A 17,220-nucleotide genomic window follows, 5' to 3' on the forward strand; every position below is an offset into this window, starting at 1 on the left:
GAGAGATAGATAGATAGATAGATAGATAGATAGATAGATAGATAGATAGATAGATAGATAGATAGATAGATAGATAGATAGATAGATAGATAGATAGATAGATAGATAGATAGATAGATAGATAGATAGATAAATAGTAGGATAGAGAGGGAAAGTTCAATAACCTCTGTATCCTGACTCCGTTAGTTCAACGGAGCCACTTGTCAAACATACAGTGTTTATATAATCTACAATATAAATCCTGTACATGACAGTGTATAGAGTACTATAAACACCGTGCAACAGATTACAATAGACATTGTACATTGTACTCTGTACAGTATACAATGTACATTGTACTCTCTACAATGTACATTGAACAATGTACATTGTACAATGTACATTGTACTCTCTACAATGTACATTGTACAGTGTACTATGTACACTGTGCATTGAGCACAATTCACTGAACATTGAACTGTACAGTGGTACACGGGGTTTTGTGTTTTCAATTCTAATCTTTATTATATAATAAAATTTGACAGTTATATTTCTGTTGATTTGAAAACTGTAAAAAATAGATAATGTTATTTTCAGAAAGTATGTGAATTTTGTGATGAGACCCCCTGAACCGCTTTAAGAGTGAAGTACCAGAGAGTAATCAGCGTACATAAGAATGTAAACTGTACGAAAACTGTACAACTGAACAGAAACTGTACAACTGAACAGAAACTGTACAACTGAACAGAAACTGTACAAGTGAACATCATGCCACCATTCTGCAAAAGTAACGAGGTGTGTTCCTTATCTATATCATAAAATAAACGTATGCAAAGCTTTGTAAAATATTTTTAGAAATTTTAGGGAATTTCTGTTTTGGTTTAACATTTATTTGGAATTTTTTGTCAGTGACAGCAATTTTTTAGTTTTTAGTGTACCTCATATTGAATTTTAACAGCCTATAAAGGTTAATTCCGATAAAAATACAAGAAAAACGCTGTTTGTAAAAATATATCCACTTTATAGAAAGCTACACTCCTAAAACACTACCAGATAAAAAGCTGGTGAAGAAAAAAACGCTATTTTTTTGCAATACAATAAGTTGGCGTCTGTGTAAAATATAAGGTATTCCTAAGATATTGAGGGCGTTATTAGAGTGCAAAGACCTTTGATGCATCCCACCATCACCACCCCGAGTTTTCTTCTAACTTAAAGCACCATAAACAATAATTTGAATGCTAAGCATCATCAGAAAATGACTTCATTAGATCTTGCGATTCTAAGATTTGGCGCCATAATCTTGATATTCCACATTCCAAACTACTTCTCTAAACTGCCTGAATACTGCCTAAATACTCGCTGAAGAATGAAAATGCCTGGAGGGAAGTGTAAGCTATGGTTTGGCAAGGTTATCTCTCTTCAATATTATACAATACGTTGAACCTGTGAAAACCCAGTGAAAACTTTCAACTGCTTCAGAGAGTAAGAGTTATTTAAATCGAATTCTTATTTGAGGCAGTATACAAGTAAACTAGGTAGTCAGGCAGTATCTATACATACTTTGCTTGTCTGTCTGCCTGTTTGTCTGTTTATATCTAATAAACGTCAAAACGGCAGAACCGATCGAGCCCAAATTTTGTGTGGGACCTCACATGACCCCAGGGAAGGTTTGTGGATTATCAAAATTTCAAAATTCGATTTACATTAAACTTTGAAAATCCACAAAAAAAATTTTTAAGATCAACGAACCTTTTTTGTTATTGTTTTACAATGTACACAAAGAGAAAATGTTCACAATTGAAAAAGAAGAAGGGCGCAAAGCGCCCTGAGAGCAGTCAGGCAGTATATTTGTAAACTGGGCAGTCAGGCAGTATATTTGTAATCTGGGCAGTCAGGCAGTATATTAGTAAACTAAGCAGTACATTAGTAAACTAAGCAGTATATTAGTAAACTAAGCAGTATATTAGTAAACTAAGCAGTATATTAGTAAACTTTAGTAAACTAAGTAGTATATTAGTAAACTAGGCAGTATATTAGTAAACTAGGCAGTATATTAGTAAACTAGGCAGTCAGGCAGTCAGACAGTATGTTCAGGCAGAGTATAATGTCAATGAACCAGAGCACTAGATTCATTGAACTACAGGCTAGCTTATACCAGGCAGATAGATAGATACATAGCTAGATAGATAGGTAGATAGATATATATTCTGAAAATCGAAATAAAACTTAGTAGAATAAGTAACAAAAGTTGGTGGGTTTAGTGTTTATAAAATTGAAAAAGAAAACAAAAAAAGAAAAGAATTGAAAGAAAGTTTAAAACTATGATTTAAAAATATTTTTAAAGAGAAATGAGTGAAAGTACTGCTTATATGCCAGTTTTGGGTACATAAAAACAATAAGAAATTTAAAATTTAAATAAAACATAAAAATGCAATGTAAAGTAAAAATTGAAAAGAGAGAAAGAGTATAAGGAACTTCATGTTTTGCTTGCATCTGTATAAGTTCTGAATATATGATGAGAAAAAAAACATGATTTAAAAGAATGTAAAAATATTATGGAAAAGAGAAGAGAGTGAAAGGATTATTATGCTTTAATAGTGAAAGTTTGAGTTGAATGACCCTTAGCGAGAGTTCAATGAACTGCTTTCTCTCCGGGCTTTCTAACTTTTACCCAAAGATAATATATATATTATATATATTATCTTTGCTTTTACCTAAACCAACTTCCCACGAGAAAATATCAAAATATTCAACTTTTTTGACAGTTCTTTTTTAATTCTACAACATTAAAATATTTTTTTTCTGTTAACATTTTTTTAATAAAAAAGATACATTACACAGTTATTGTTTTATACCATTATTAGGCGCGCAACTAGACATTTTGTCAGGGGGGCAAGGGGAAAATATTTTGCGCGAAGCGCGAACAAATATTTTTGCCCCCCCTGAACATTTTTAGGGGGGGGGGGGGGCAAGAAAAATGTGTATTATTCAAACATTAAAAAAATAACCTCACCAACCGGATATTCAGTATAAGTCAACACATCTATGAAATAAAAAAAGAAAACTAGGATTAATTTAAAAGTTGTACTACAGTATTAAAGCAAAATCATAATAAGTGGCAGAACTGATAGTGAAAATATCTAAAAACACTTACTAAACCCCCTTTCCCTTTCCCAGGAATTCATGAATCGCTAAATTGCAAAACAGGGTGGATTTCTTGCCCCCTCTCCTAAGAGGGGGACAAGCCTTCTTAAGAGAGGGGCACCCCCCTTTCCTTAATCAGACCCCCTCCCCCCCCTCCATCCTAGGCCTGTGCCTGTTGCCTGTGTTGCCGACTGCTTGAAGAACATATTTGATACTTCCAAACCAAGAATTTGAAAGAACTCTCGAGTTTGAACAAAAATTTTGTCTAAAGTAAATGACTTAAATTTGTTTTTTTGTCCATTCTAAACATTTTTGCAATTTTATGCAACTTATATTTTTACAATCTTCAGAAAATATATATAAAGATTTTATTCAACTGATGTTTGTTTTTATTTTAAACTAGCTGAAGGGCCCGGCGTTGCCCATGGAAAGTTTTTTTTAAAAATATAATTTTAAAAAATTAGAAAAAAATCTAATTTTTTTTGGCAATAACAACCCTGAGTGTCCACAAAAAAAATCAGCCGTTTGGCCGGCTATACGCAACATATATAAATACGAATGTCTTGTTAATATATAGATTTGATTTTTCTGATCTACAAATAATCTTTTAGTTGCAGATTTTTTAAATTGGCTTTTGTTAAAAGTGCAGTATTTTAATGTTAAGCCCCCCTTAAGAAGTCCTTAACATGGGGTCCATATAGTTCCAAAAATTTCTAATTTTCTAGAAAATTTGAAAAAAAATATGCCCCCAGTCTTCACAGTCAAATTCACTGTAACATTTTTCAATATAAGCTTTGATTCTTTTTATTTTTGCCCCTTTTTTTAAAAAATGCCCCCAAATTGGATTTTTAAAATGACACTCAGACATTCTTATAGATTTTAATTTGCCCCTTTGTTCAACATTTGTAACCATCATTTACAAGAATGCATGCTACCGTATAATTTTAATTTTCACCTAAATTTAATTTTTTATCAGCAAATGTTTTTTAAAAAATGTCCCAAAATACTTAAAAATTAAGAAGACTTACGCCCAACAAAAAAATAATACTTAGATTAAAAATGCCTATATATTTTAGAAATGCCCTTAAATAAAAAAAATTGACCCCAAATAAAGATTTAAGATTTCTTAAGACTCATACACAAATTGCCCAAACTGAAAAAAGCCCCCCAAAAATAAACTTTTCTCTTAAAACAAAGATTTAAGATTTCCCCCAGTTTTCCAAGGTTGAGTATAATACACATTTTGCATGCCCCCCCCCCCCATAAAATGGTTAGGGGGGACAAAAAAAACTATTTGCCCTTTGCCCCCTTGCTGAATGTCTAGTTGCGCGCCTGTAATAATATATGTTATAGTTGCAACTTTTCTAAAATGTGATGACATTGTAATGCTCTTATTTTCACTTTCGTAAATTCTTTTTCTGTTGAATTATATTAGAAAAAATATTTTGACTTCTGGGACAGTATTTTTTTTTATTTTAATATGAATTGTAAAATTTCTCAAAATATAGTTTTATACTAAGTGTATCTATAAAGAAATAATCTCTGTATTTCTGTTTGTTTATGTCTTTCCAGAACCAATTGACCGATTTGCCTCAAATTTTGATTGGGGAACAACGACAATAAGCTGAAATTAATATTTTTCATATAAGAACCCCCCCCCAAAAAAAATTTATATTTTTTTATTTTTAGTAAAAATTTAATAAAATCTACAAAATTTGACAACAATATTAAATATAATTTTTATTGATATGAAACATTATAGAAAAAATAATTTATCAAATATTTGTTGCTATTGAAACAGAAAGCTTGCAGAACCTATCCGGGGACATTAACCCTACAGTACTTAGCCTCCTTGCCCCCCCCCCCATTTAACCCTTTCCATAAGGGGACGGTAGCTCTCGCTTTCTTTTTAATTTACGGAGCACTACAGTTTTGGAATTAGTAAACCTCCCAGCCCCCTTGCAATGTATTATTTTTTGTAACAATTTCTAATGGACAACCATTCTAAATTTCTTTGTGTGTTAGTGTTGTGTGTGTTTGTGTGGGCCGGTTTAAAGTGACGCATTTTGAATACTGAATCTCGGAGGATGAAATTGTTTTTGCATTTATACGTAGTGGGGTGACTGACTTTGTTTGTGGGCCCGGGAATATCTATATAAATAATTTACGTCAAATATTTTTTTTAATGTTTTTATAAATATTTTAACATTAATATTCCAAAAATATAAACCTTAAAATTTTTTTTGAAATATAATTTCAGGGCCCTGGTTACAGCTGTAGTGGGGGGTCAAAGAAACGTTCGTTGAACCCCCCTTGGTCCCCTTCGTCCACCCCCCCTCTCTTGTAGCTAGCTTGAGTTGTCAGTAATGAACAATACACCGGCAGAACAACATTCTGTGAAGAGTTTTTAAAACTCTCGTTTTCATTTTGGAATTAATAATTCCTTTTCTAAATGTTCAAAAAAGTGTAAGTTAAATTTGTATAGTGAGATTATGTGCTAGAATCTATCTTTAAAAAAGGTACGAAAATTAGTTTTTATTATACATAAAATGTGATGTCATTTTAATTTTTAAATTTTTATAATTATTTATTTTTTTATAAAAACTAATCTTTAATTGTTGTTTACATTCGGATCTTTTTTGTCCACACTAAATGTTTTGGCAGACTGAGACAACAAAATGTTTTAACTTTTTTTGAATCATTTCCATTATTCATATTTAAATGCGTCCAATTTAGGGTTTTTTACTTTTAAGTGCGTCCACTTCAGGGTGTTTAATTCATTTTAGAGCGTCCACTTCAGGGTGTTTAATTCATTTTAGTGCGTCCACTTCAGGGTGTTTATTTTAGTGCGTCCACACTTCACTTCAGTGTGTTTAATTTAGTGTGTCCACTTCAAGGGAAACATCCCCTTTTTAAAAAGACTTAAAATCTCTGTTTTAACTTAAACATGTATCATTTACAAAAAGAATAATCGTGATGTTTCAAATCATAAAAACATTTCACCTTCTTCATTATTTGTATTGATGGCGGGGGGGGGGGGGGGGGGGAGAAAGTACAATATTTCTAAAACTTATTTTGGATACAAGGTATTGTTTTAATTTTTCATTCATTAAGTGTTAAAATGCTGTATTATCATTCTCATAAATATTAAAACAATAACAAAATATTCTTTAAACACTTCATGTACAGTTGAATGTAGATACATATATATATTTTAATACAATTAAGCTAAGTACAAATTTAGATAAATAATTAGAGTGGTGACTCAAAAAATGTTTTTTTTCGAGAGCTGAACTAGTTCTCAAGCTTTTAAATTATTTTTTTTCAAAGGTGGTGTTGCGTCAATTAGTGCTTCCAATTAAGTGGCCCCCCCCCCATCTCCTGTTTTAAGTTTACAAACTGGATTTTGGAATTATTACATCACGTTGATTCAATAATTTAAGGCTGTTTGACACTCCTTAGATTTATCTTGTAACCTTACATAACTTGAAAAAAATTATTCATTTTTAAAGCTTTAAAAACACTTGAAATTCTCTTTGATTAAGACGTCTCAATTAACTTGATTGCTAATTAAATAAACCATGTAAAACATATTTCTATCTTTACTCTATCTATCTCTCCGTCTAACTATCTATACTCAAAGTCAATGAATTATGACCTTGCCCTTGCATTGGTGTAAAAGTACGTCTAGACTGAAGTGTACACTGGATGAATTGGATAGACGAGACTTTTGCGGATTTTTTGCCGCAAACTAAACTTTACCCGCATTTTGCGCCTCAAACAGCCGTTAAATCACTCTACAATCTGCACGCACTCGGTGTAAGGCATTATATTAGCCCTTGTTGCTGGGNGGGGGGGGGGGGGTCTAGACTAGGTGTTTAAGAATTTAGTTTTTTTGCTATTGTGTTATTTATACTTGGTTTTCAGTAAAGATAAAAATTTAGCTAAAAAGAGGAAAATTATGTCTTTTAGATTTTTAAATTTTTTATCGGTTTATTATCTGTAATTTGTTCATTTTAAAACCGTTTAACGAACTTTAAGAGAAGCTTGTAAACATAAAATCGTTGAAGATTTAACAATTATATTGAAGGGAGGATACAATTTATCAGTTGAAAATATATAGAAATTTATATGTAGATGATTATTGATTAGTTTGAAAAAATTGTTAAAAAAAACATAATTAAAATTAGACATAAAATGTTTAATAAAATCTTTTCATCAGTAAATTTAGTATTAAATATCGACAATAACCCCCCCCCCCTCGTTTTTTCAATCTACCTTCATTTCCATATTTTCTCGAAATGACCAAATATAAAAGTGAAATAATCCTTCTTGGCGATAACAAAAATGATTTTGAATTTTTGTTTGTTTTCAGATGGAGGATAGACTAGACATATACAACACTTCTGAGGATGAACTGGCCGGCCTCGCCGTATACAACGTAGTGGACTCCGCCGTATCCCTCAATACGCCGAATAGGGCGGAGAAATCACTGCCTAAAAACCTGATCTTAAAACCGACAAATGCCTTGCCGGATAGTTCTACAATAGGTAAGTTGATAAGGAATGGGTAAATATTTTAAGGGGCAATTTTTGGAAGTTCTTGGCGCGGGATGTTTTTATTTTTAGTGTTTGGGCCCGGGAATATATATATAACAATGTTTAGGTGTTTGGGCCCGGGAATATATATATAACAATGTTTAGGTGTTTGGGCCCGGGAATTTGTAAATCAATGTTTAGGTGTTTGGGCCCAGGAATATAATATTTTATGGTATTGTATGGTATTGTATTGTATTGCATTGCATTGTATTATAGTATATTATATCATTGTAACTTGTATATTATAGTATAGTAGTATATTCTATTCTATTCAATCCTAACCTATCCTATCCTAGAACCTGGTTGCCTACCAGGATGGAGAAGATCTATATTTCCTGACAATAAAACCGATTCAGAAGGATGAAGAACTCACGGTCTGGTATTGCAAGGAGTTCGCCAGCAGGCTGGGATATCCTTCTACAGGTACTATAATCAATCAATCAATCAGTCAATCAATCAATTAATCGCCGAATAAATCAATCACTTAAACATTCAATAAATCATTATATTAATCAGTCAATCAATTGACCTGTCAACTATTCAATTTTTATATCTATCCTATTTATCTATTTATTTAAACAAAATTAACATTTATCAATTCTTTAAAGGCATTTTCGTACAATGAAATATCATAAACCAATTAATTGCAAATTAATTTATGTCATTTATTTTGCTTTCTGTTCACAAGACAAAGTCTTAATTAATCACTTTTCAGTTCACAAGTGATTTAAATTCAAAACCTATTTTTTATCACTAATCTATAACATATTTTAAAGCTTTTATAAATGGGGGCTTTTTTGCAATCATTTTTAATTTTATAATTCTTAAAATTATCATATACTGCTTTATTTTGTGCTGCTTCACAATTATTAAAGCTGCTTATTTCCAGGTCAGCAGATGATGGAAAAGGTTAGATCTAAACAACAACAGCAGCAAGAGCTTGAAGCAGCTAAACGAGCAGCTATTGAACAGCTCCAGAATGTTTATGAGCAGCAAAACAAGATTCTGCACGCTAGAGAGGTATTTCATGATTCAATCGTATTTAATTATTTCTTTGAGCAAAGCAAGTACGATTCACATCGGTTCATCTCAGCAATGCAAGGAAATGTTATATCTGCTAAATTCTTATTTCTCTCTTCAATAAATCCGCTAGTTGTTTTTATAGAGAAAAAAAAGGATAGCTCATTCATCTTTAAATATAGAAAGATTTAAAGGATAACGTTGTGAATCGGACATGCCACTGTTTTTTGTTTAATTCATAAGGGTCACTTAAATCACGTACACACTCGATTAAAGTAAAAGTGATAATCAATTATTGATCAATTGTTTGATTTAGGACGAACTGAAGAGAATTGAAATCAAAGAAGAACCCGAATCATTCCGTCAAAACATTATCCCACCTCAGTATAGAGGAGATGTCTACGAGGCCCCTAAACGGTCCCCCTATGAGGGACTGAAGGGGTCCCCTCATGGATCTGAATCTGGATATATGGGTTCCCCTCAATCCTCTGGATCTCCTGGATACACTACATCAGTAGATTCTATAGATCAGGTCAATAGAGGCATTTATTCATTCATTCAGTAGTTTGTTTATTCTTTTATTCAGCCATTTATTTATCTGTTTATTTTTCTTATTCATTCATTCATTCATTCATTCATTTGTTTATTCTTTTATTCAGTCATTCATTTATCTGTTTATTTTTCTTATTCATTCATTCGTTAATCTGTTTATTCTTCTATTCATCCTTATATTCATAATTTCATCTGTTTTTTCTTTTACTCGTCATTTTATTCATTTACTCATTCATCATCTGTTTATTCTTTTATTAATCTTTTCACTCATTCACCCATTCATTCATCTGTTTATTCACCTATTCATTCCTTTATTTATCTATTTACTCATTCATTCATTCATTAATGTATTTATTCATTCTATCTTCCTTACTTTTATTTGTCATTCATCCTTTAACTCATGAATTCATTATAGGCATTCTTAAATATATTTATGTCACTTTCATTTTCATTCAATGATTCATACTATTCATTCAATTATCTGTTTGCTTGTTTTTTTTTATCTTTATACAATAAATATTTAATTTGATATTATAATTATTTATTCATTTTTGTTTAGATTCCATACTTCATCCTTTTTTATTGTTTATTTTGTTGAATCTTATTTATTAGTTTTTAATGTTCCCTTTCTAATCCAGGTCTTGGATTTGACCAATGTAAAGAAAAGAGCACTTTCTCCAGACTCCAATCAGTCTTTAGATATATTTAGGTAAGATTTAAATTTTTTTTGTTAAAATTCTTATTTTTTATTATTTTGATTTTAGGAAAAATAATGTTAGCTGCAATTCTTATAGAACTCATAAAATCAAAATTCACAAATCCTCTTCCAATTCTTCAACCGGTTCAGGTAAAAACTCTTTATTTCTCTTATAAAAACAGAAGATTTAGCGGTTTTTTACATTTTTATTAGAGAATTTTGGGATGCATCTTTTTAATTTTTAGATTCCACAAATTGGCCTCATTTGTTCCGTTTATATAATGTAGGTTTATTTGATTCAAACAAATCAAAAGACAAGCCATATACATATATTTAAATTTTTTTCAGGATCTCCAGAGCACAGAAGAACACCGTCACCGCTGAGAAAGGAGGTACATCAAGAGCACTCCTATCTTCCGAAGGAGTTACCAGACCCCTACGCGCATATGCCCAACCCCGCCTTTATTCTCAGTCGGAGGGACTCCATAGATGCAGTTATCCAGGCCGAGCTTGCAGCAGATAGAGATTCAGAAGATGATATTGGACCAGAGATTTATTACGCCCGGCAGAACTTGCAGAATTACGCGCCAAAAATAACGCGGGAATTCATGACTGCCCCCCAACAGCTAATTCCAGCCCCTGCACCATCTGTGAAAAGCCAAGTTAGCTATTCCCTCTCCAATGCCACTGCAAACAATTCCAATATGTCGGCTCATAATTCCAATATGGCCGTCCATAATTCCAATATGGCCGTTAACACTACCATCCATTTGCCAGAGACAGCTTTGGTTCCTGAATGTAAACAACAGACAAATACTGGAAATATAATCTCACAAATGTTACAAAATAAGATTAAGGTAATTATAGAAACATAAATTTGTTTGAAATTGGTTTTTTTTCGTTTTTTTCTATTTTTGACATTTTTTTTGCAGGAGGAAGGAAGCCAAGGACATAAAGCTCTGCCGTATCCCTTGAAGAAAAAAGATGGAAAGATTGAATACAAATGTGAAACATGTGACAAAGTATTTGGACAATTGAGTAACTTGAAAGTGCACTTGAGAACACACTCCGGGGAAAGACCGTTCAGGTGCCAGCTGTGTCCCAAGAGTTTTACCCAATTAGCTCATCTCCAGAAACATCTTCTAGTCCATACAGGTAAAATCATTTCCATTTATAAAAATCAATAATTTTTTCTATATCCATAAATATGTATTTTTAACTTTTCAATTACAGGCGAGAAGCCCCACTCATGTATGGAGTGTGGGAAACGGTTTAGCTCAACATCAAACTTGAAAACACACATGAGGTTGCACTCCGGCCAGAAACCATATGGTTGTGATAAATGCAGCGCACGATTTACGCAGTTTGTTCATCTGAAACTTCACAGGTATCCTATTATTATTATTTTTATTATCATTATTCAACCTACAATCCCAGTATCATTTCCTGCATTTTTGTAAGTTGTGATAATTTCTTTTATTTAATTTTTTTTTTTCAGGCGGTTACATAACAATGAGCGCCCGTTTGTTTGTAGTGCGTGCAACAAATCATACATTTCCGCTTCCGGTCTTAGAACACACTGGAAGACGACATCCTGTACTCCGACAGCGGAAGAAGAAGCGTTTACCGCCGAGCGGTCAATATTGTTCCTTCAGCAGTCAGATCCACTTCTCCAGAAATTTAAACTAGAACAGGTCGAGGAAGAGGAGGAGGAGGAGGAGGAGGAGGAACATCTTGACCACCATCACGCCTCCCCCGGACATCAATCCGACCACGGGAGCCTTGTCATGGACATCGACGCCAGTCCGAGGGGTTGGAGGGAGCGTAGTGAATCTCCGCATGGGAGAGTTAGTGTAGTACCTGCCGATCATCTCGAGCTAGCGGATTCTATGCTAGATCATCCAACCATTGATATGTCAACCGAGGCCATGCACGGTCACGGTCACAACCGGCACGTAGGTCACCGTGGTCACGAGACCAATGATATATCTTGTAACTGAAGTCCCACCGGCTAATCACACTGCTAAAATTCTGCTAAAATTTCGCATTTTTATATATTTTCACAATTAGAATAGAAGGAAAAAATCTTTAAACTTTTTATATTTTTTTAAGAAAAAAAGGAAAAAATTGCTGGAGGGGAAGTTTCTCTTTTAAAATTATTAACCTATTTATTTGTTGGCATTAATTGCAAGGCTTTTTGTTATAATTTTTAGGCATTCTAAACCTTAAACCATTAAAGTGCAATACTTTTAATTTGCTAAAATTAAAAATTTCGGCCCAGTTTCGGTAAAACTACCTCACGAAAATTACTAATTTTTAATTTGATTAGCGAAATGTTTTATTAAAATTTAGATCTCTTTTTATTCTTTGCGGCATTGATTATGAAAATTGTTATTAATTTGTTAAGAAAATTATTAGTTTGTTCTGTAAATTACAAATATATATTTATTATCATTGAAAATTAATAAAAGATCTTTTATACTAAATTTTGTTATTAACATTTAATGAAATTTCACCAATCAAATTAAATCTATTAATTTTAGACTTAAAAATGTTATTGATTTTGTTTTTATTTATAATGGTAACCAGAAAATTCTGAGATAGGAAGACGACTTTTAAAATTAATTAAACCATAAAAAGTCCAATGAACAATAAACATAAAAGTTGTGGCGAGAGAAAAGACCTATTTCACCAAATTTGCATGGATTAATAGTGTTCAGTAAAAGTATTTCCTTCGTAACAGCATTGAATACACTTCATCACAGGGGGGGGGGGGGGGCAGGATCTTCGCAACCCCCTGATATTTCAGAATAGCTTCTCAATAGCACTTAAGGGAAAGAAACCCTAGTGCAAAACAGGAAAGATATCTTCAATCAAAGAAATTTCCCCTGCGGCACGTCTTTTTGTTCCTAAATCTGGATTTTTTTGTTCCCAAATAAATCTAGCTCCCCCCTCACTTTAATTCTGTATCCGCCCCTGCTTGATCAATTGTATTTGGTGTTGAACATTACCATAATGTCGTCTTACCATTCCATTGTTTTCTGGAATTTTCACTAGAATCTAAGGCGATATTCAAAAAAGATGAGATTATCTTCTATATATCTTTTTGTCCCGAAGCGTTATTTTTCAATTTTTTGTTTCTGAAGAAGTTTCCTGACTGCAGTTTTTAACAAGTTACAAAATCCTTAATTCGACTCCCATGATTAAAAGAAAGGAAGACGACGACAATAATTCCCTTTTTAAACAGTGAGAACCAGAAAACTTGGGAATAGGAAGACGACATTCAAGCAATACTAAAGTGCATTTGATGAATTGTTACAAAGCAGATAGCTTTACAGTTACTAGTAGGTTGTTATAAGAATAATGATTTATAATGATGAATATATTAATAATAATAAAGTTTATATACAAGGTAACAAAAATTCGTAAAAATAATTTGGAAGACGACATTTGTTTACAACTTGCAACTGAAATTGTTTTAATGACAAATCTGACAATAACTTCTAAATGTATAAAAGAAACAACTTGCGGACAAAATAAATAAAGTTTTGATTTGTTGGTCTGTACAAGATATATTTTTAATTAAGCTAATGTACAATTAATCATACAAAAAACTAAGAAACAGAAGATTATTAGATTTGTTAGATTTACGGAAAAAAACTTTTCATGACTAAGTTGATTTCAAAGCAAGTTTTTCTCTAAAAAAATTACACCATAATTGAAATAAAAAAATAGTAAACTGTAATTTATGGTATCCGTTGTATAAGCAGAAGCAGTGTACATGATTAAAACTATAAGAAGGGGTCCCGGGGTGGAGGCAAAACTAAGTGCGTATAAGTAATAAAGTTATGTAATATTTTTGCATATATTGTATAATGATTAGAATAAAGGATTAAACGTTAAATTAATATTACTTAATACTACTTAATAATAATACTTTAATCAAATTAGAGGTGCAACTAATCCCCCCCCCCCCTCGGAGATTAAAAAGTTCAAATTTTTAGGTCCAAAAACAAAGGCAAATTGCAAAAACTGTAAATTTTAGTCGTATTGTTCTAAAAAAGCCCCCCCCCCCCCTAACCAATAACAACAGTTGTGCCATTGCCAAAATAAAAAAAAAACTTTTGTTATTTATTATTTAAAAAAATTTTAAAGTATCCTAGTCTCGATCAATTAAGATCAAAGGAAACTTTCTTTCACTTTGTTAAATTTTGAAAAATCACGACGACATTTATCTCCAACTTACAAAGTAACCCACTGAAAGAGGATCTTACAACTCAATTTTTACAACTTATTGATTGTTTTTTATTTGGTTCAATTCAAGGTTTATATCTTTTCCAAATCATTTTACAGCATTTACAACATTTACATACAGGGATCGTCGTAGTAGACCTACATTTACAACATTTACATTCAGGCAACGTCGTAGTATTACAACATTTACATAAAGGCGTCGTCGTAGTATATCAACATTTACAATATTTACATTCAGGCGTCGTCGTAGTACATCAACATTTACAACATTTACATTCAGGCGACGTCGTAGTATATCAACATTTTTACATACAGGCGTCGTCGTAGTATATCAACATTTACATACAGGCGTCGTTGTAGTATATCAGCATTACAATATTTACATACAGGGATCGTCGTAGTATATCAACATTTACAATATTTACATACAATCGTGGACGTAGTATAACAACATTTACAACATTTACATAAAGGCAAATAAGCACCTCAACATTTCCATTATAGATTCTTGCTGATAACAGAGGATTTTCGAAATGGTATGAGGTAAAATAGAATAATTTTCTAATCCTTTTCATGTTGTTTATATCCTTTTATTATTTCAAACTATGAATTCTGTTTAATATTTGAAAATATCATTTTTTTTTTGAACATTTATTACAGAAACAAATCTCAAGAACTGAAGATGGTTAACTCAAACCTAAATATATTTTCAAATCAAATATGGAATTAACACCCACTTATATAGTGACCATCGCAAGTGGATTTTACTTGCGAGCCGTGTAATTCCACGCAATTTTGAGAATAAATCTACGCAATTCCGCGCAACAGAATTCTGATTGAAATCCCTAACATCTACCTAATTTACTCTATGAGGTTTGGATCATCATCAACGTCAAAGTTTAGGTTGTAAAAAATCTAATTTAAAAATGATAAAAGATCTCGTCCAATGGGGTGAAAATGTTTTGGGACGGTTAAACACAAGTGAAAAGTTGAATTTTTACATATTTATTTTTAAGTTTAAAACTTTTAACAATATTCTTTAAGTTTAAATCCTATGTTTTGCTACTCTCCTGTATGATATGTCATGGGCAACTAAACACAGTGCTCCTCCAAACTGCAGCCGGAAGCTGCTATGACAGAGGTTCGTACCATTCTGACAGCAGTAAGCAACTGCAAAAGTTGACTTTTGTTTATTGGGTATATTTTTAGTAATATAGTAATAATGATAATTATCAACACCAAATTTTAAGTACAGTGGTCGGCTTTCATATCAATATAATGAAGACGACTTTTTAATTTAAAATTTAATTGGTAACAAGTTTTTTTTAATTACAAGTTTGCAAGCAATTAATTGACGCTTATCTTCATTTCTATGTTTTTGTGTATCCATGCTGTTTAAATTAAAAGTTTTATGTAATTTAAAATTAAAATCAAAAGTCGTCTTTATTGTACTGATAAAATTGCCTACTACCGTATCATAGGGTTAACACCATCAGATTGCAAGAATGTATGGATTAGAAATTAAAGTTTGTGATGAGTGCAATCAGTTTCTTTTTTGGATTGTTAAAAGTATTTTCTCCTCTTTTTATCTTTTATCAATTCAATTTTTCCTTTTTATTTCTTTTCTCCTTTAATTGTTCTGTTCACAAATATAAAATTTTACTTTTTACTTGTAATTCTTTTTATTTATTTCTTCACTTTACATTAGTTCTTTATTAGAAATGTTCTTTAAAGGGACTGCAAAGGAAAAATGAAAGGGGGTATAGGACGAAACCTGAGAATCTCAGGCGTTAAACGATACATATAAGACATTTATCTGATGTTCCTGTGTCGAGAAATTGATATAAAATTGTGTCCAATTTATACGCAATTTTGTAAAAATGTTTCAACAGATCATATTCAACAAATACAAAACCAATCTGAAAACGACGATATCCTACAGAAACCTGAGAATCTCAGGTTTGCTCCTATTTTAATTATTTTATATTTATTTTGCATTTAATTAATAATATTATTACATCTAATCCGTATATTTTTCCTTTACAGTCTCCCTTTAAAGTTATTTTCTAAACTTTTAAATGTTAACTAATTGTATGAAAAACTAATTGACACATTTTATTTCCTGTATTCTAAATATTTCTTACATGTCTTTGTTCTCGTTCATGATTTTTTGTTCCTTCATGTCTGTCTGTCTTGGTGTCTGTTTGTCTGTCTGTCGTTAGTTTGTTAACCTCAATACTGTCCAATCTCAAGCCATTCAACTGTAAAGCCTTACCCCAGGGGGGAAATATTCTTTTTTTAAATTAAATATTTTTTTGAAAATTATTCACCATAAATAAAAATTATTGCAGTTTCAAGTTTTTGAAATTTAAATCTTCAAAAATATTTTACTCTCAACCCCCCGCATTCTACTCAGTTTTTGCCGGATTTTTTGCGGGTAGAGTATTAGGCTCGTCTAGGCCCACATTTCTTGTCCACAATCTTGCAGAGCCAAAATCTACGAAATCAACCCTTTTTGCTTCGATATTTAAGTTTTCATTTTTAAACAAAGATTCTTTGTAAGAGACTCAGTCTAAGGTATTTTATTTGCATGACTCTGATATGAATTTAGGCTAAAGCATAAAAAATGGATATAAAATCGCCCAACCTCTCATTTTTTTTACAGAAAAAGGTACTTCAATATCATTGCGTATCTTATACTGTCTGACGCCTAAAATCATTAAGAACCAAGATCGCATAACTTTATTTAAATAATTTACTTTGAAATTAGAGACATAATTTTAAATTTTATTGCAGAATTTAACACGGAATCAAGTCAAACACTACACGCTAAACAATAATTATGAACACTGATCACTAAACATTGGACACTGAACACTCAACACTCAACACTCAAGACTCATCACTCCACACTCAACACTTAACACTGAATACTCAACACTCAACACTCAACACTCAACAGTCAACACTCAACAC

The 17,220-nt window shown here is 31.8% G+C and overlaps 1 protein-coding gene across 1 annotated transcript; it reads left to right on the forward strand.

Annotated features, from left to right (window-relative positions):
• The first annotated feature begins 580 nt into the window (after window positions 1–580).
• LOC111716538 (PR domain zinc finger protein 1) lies at window positions 581–12,087 on the forward strand. The gene is made up of 12 exons (XM_023492022.1): window positions 581–774; window positions 7,499–7,673; window positions 7,827–7,903; window positions 8,018–8,144; window positions 8,611–8,741; window positions 9,058–9,273; window positions 9,932–10,002; window positions 10,058–10,140; window positions 10,339–10,847; window positions 10,923–11,145; window positions 11,224–11,377; window positions 11,489–12,087. The coding sequence occupies exons 1-12, from the start codon at window positions 748–750 to the stop codon at window positions 11,988–11,990; spliced, it is 2,295 nt and encodes a 764-aa protein (XP_023347790.1). The 5' UTR covers window positions 581–747; the 3' UTR covers window positions 11,991–12,087.
• The last annotated feature ends 5,133 nt before the right edge of the window (window positions 12,088–17,220 follow it).

This window comes from Eurytemora carolleeae, unplaced genomic scaffold, assembly GCF_000591075.1.
Source record: "Eurytemora carolleeae unplaced genomic scaffold, Eaff_2.0 scaffold1909, whole genome shotgun sequence".
Lineage (NCBI taxonomy): Eukaryota > Metazoa > Arthropoda > Copepoda > Calanoida > Temoridae > Eurytemora > Eurytemora carolleeae.

What these genes read in the sequence shown, in the direction of transcription:
- LOC111716538 (XM_023492022.1), top strand. Translation starts at nt 748, where the DNA reads ATGCCACCATTCTGCAAAAGTAACGAG. An exon ending in ATATTTTATGGTATTGTATG is followed by an intron (nt 7,904 to 8,017) that starts GTATTGTATTGT and finishes ATCCTATCCTAG; the next exon opens with AACCTGGTTGCCTACCAGGA. An exon ending in CAATTCTTCAACCGGTTCAG is followed by an intron (nt 10,141 to 10,338) that starts GTAAAAACTCTT and finishes AATTTTTTTCAG; the next exon opens with GATCTCCAGAGCACAGAAGA.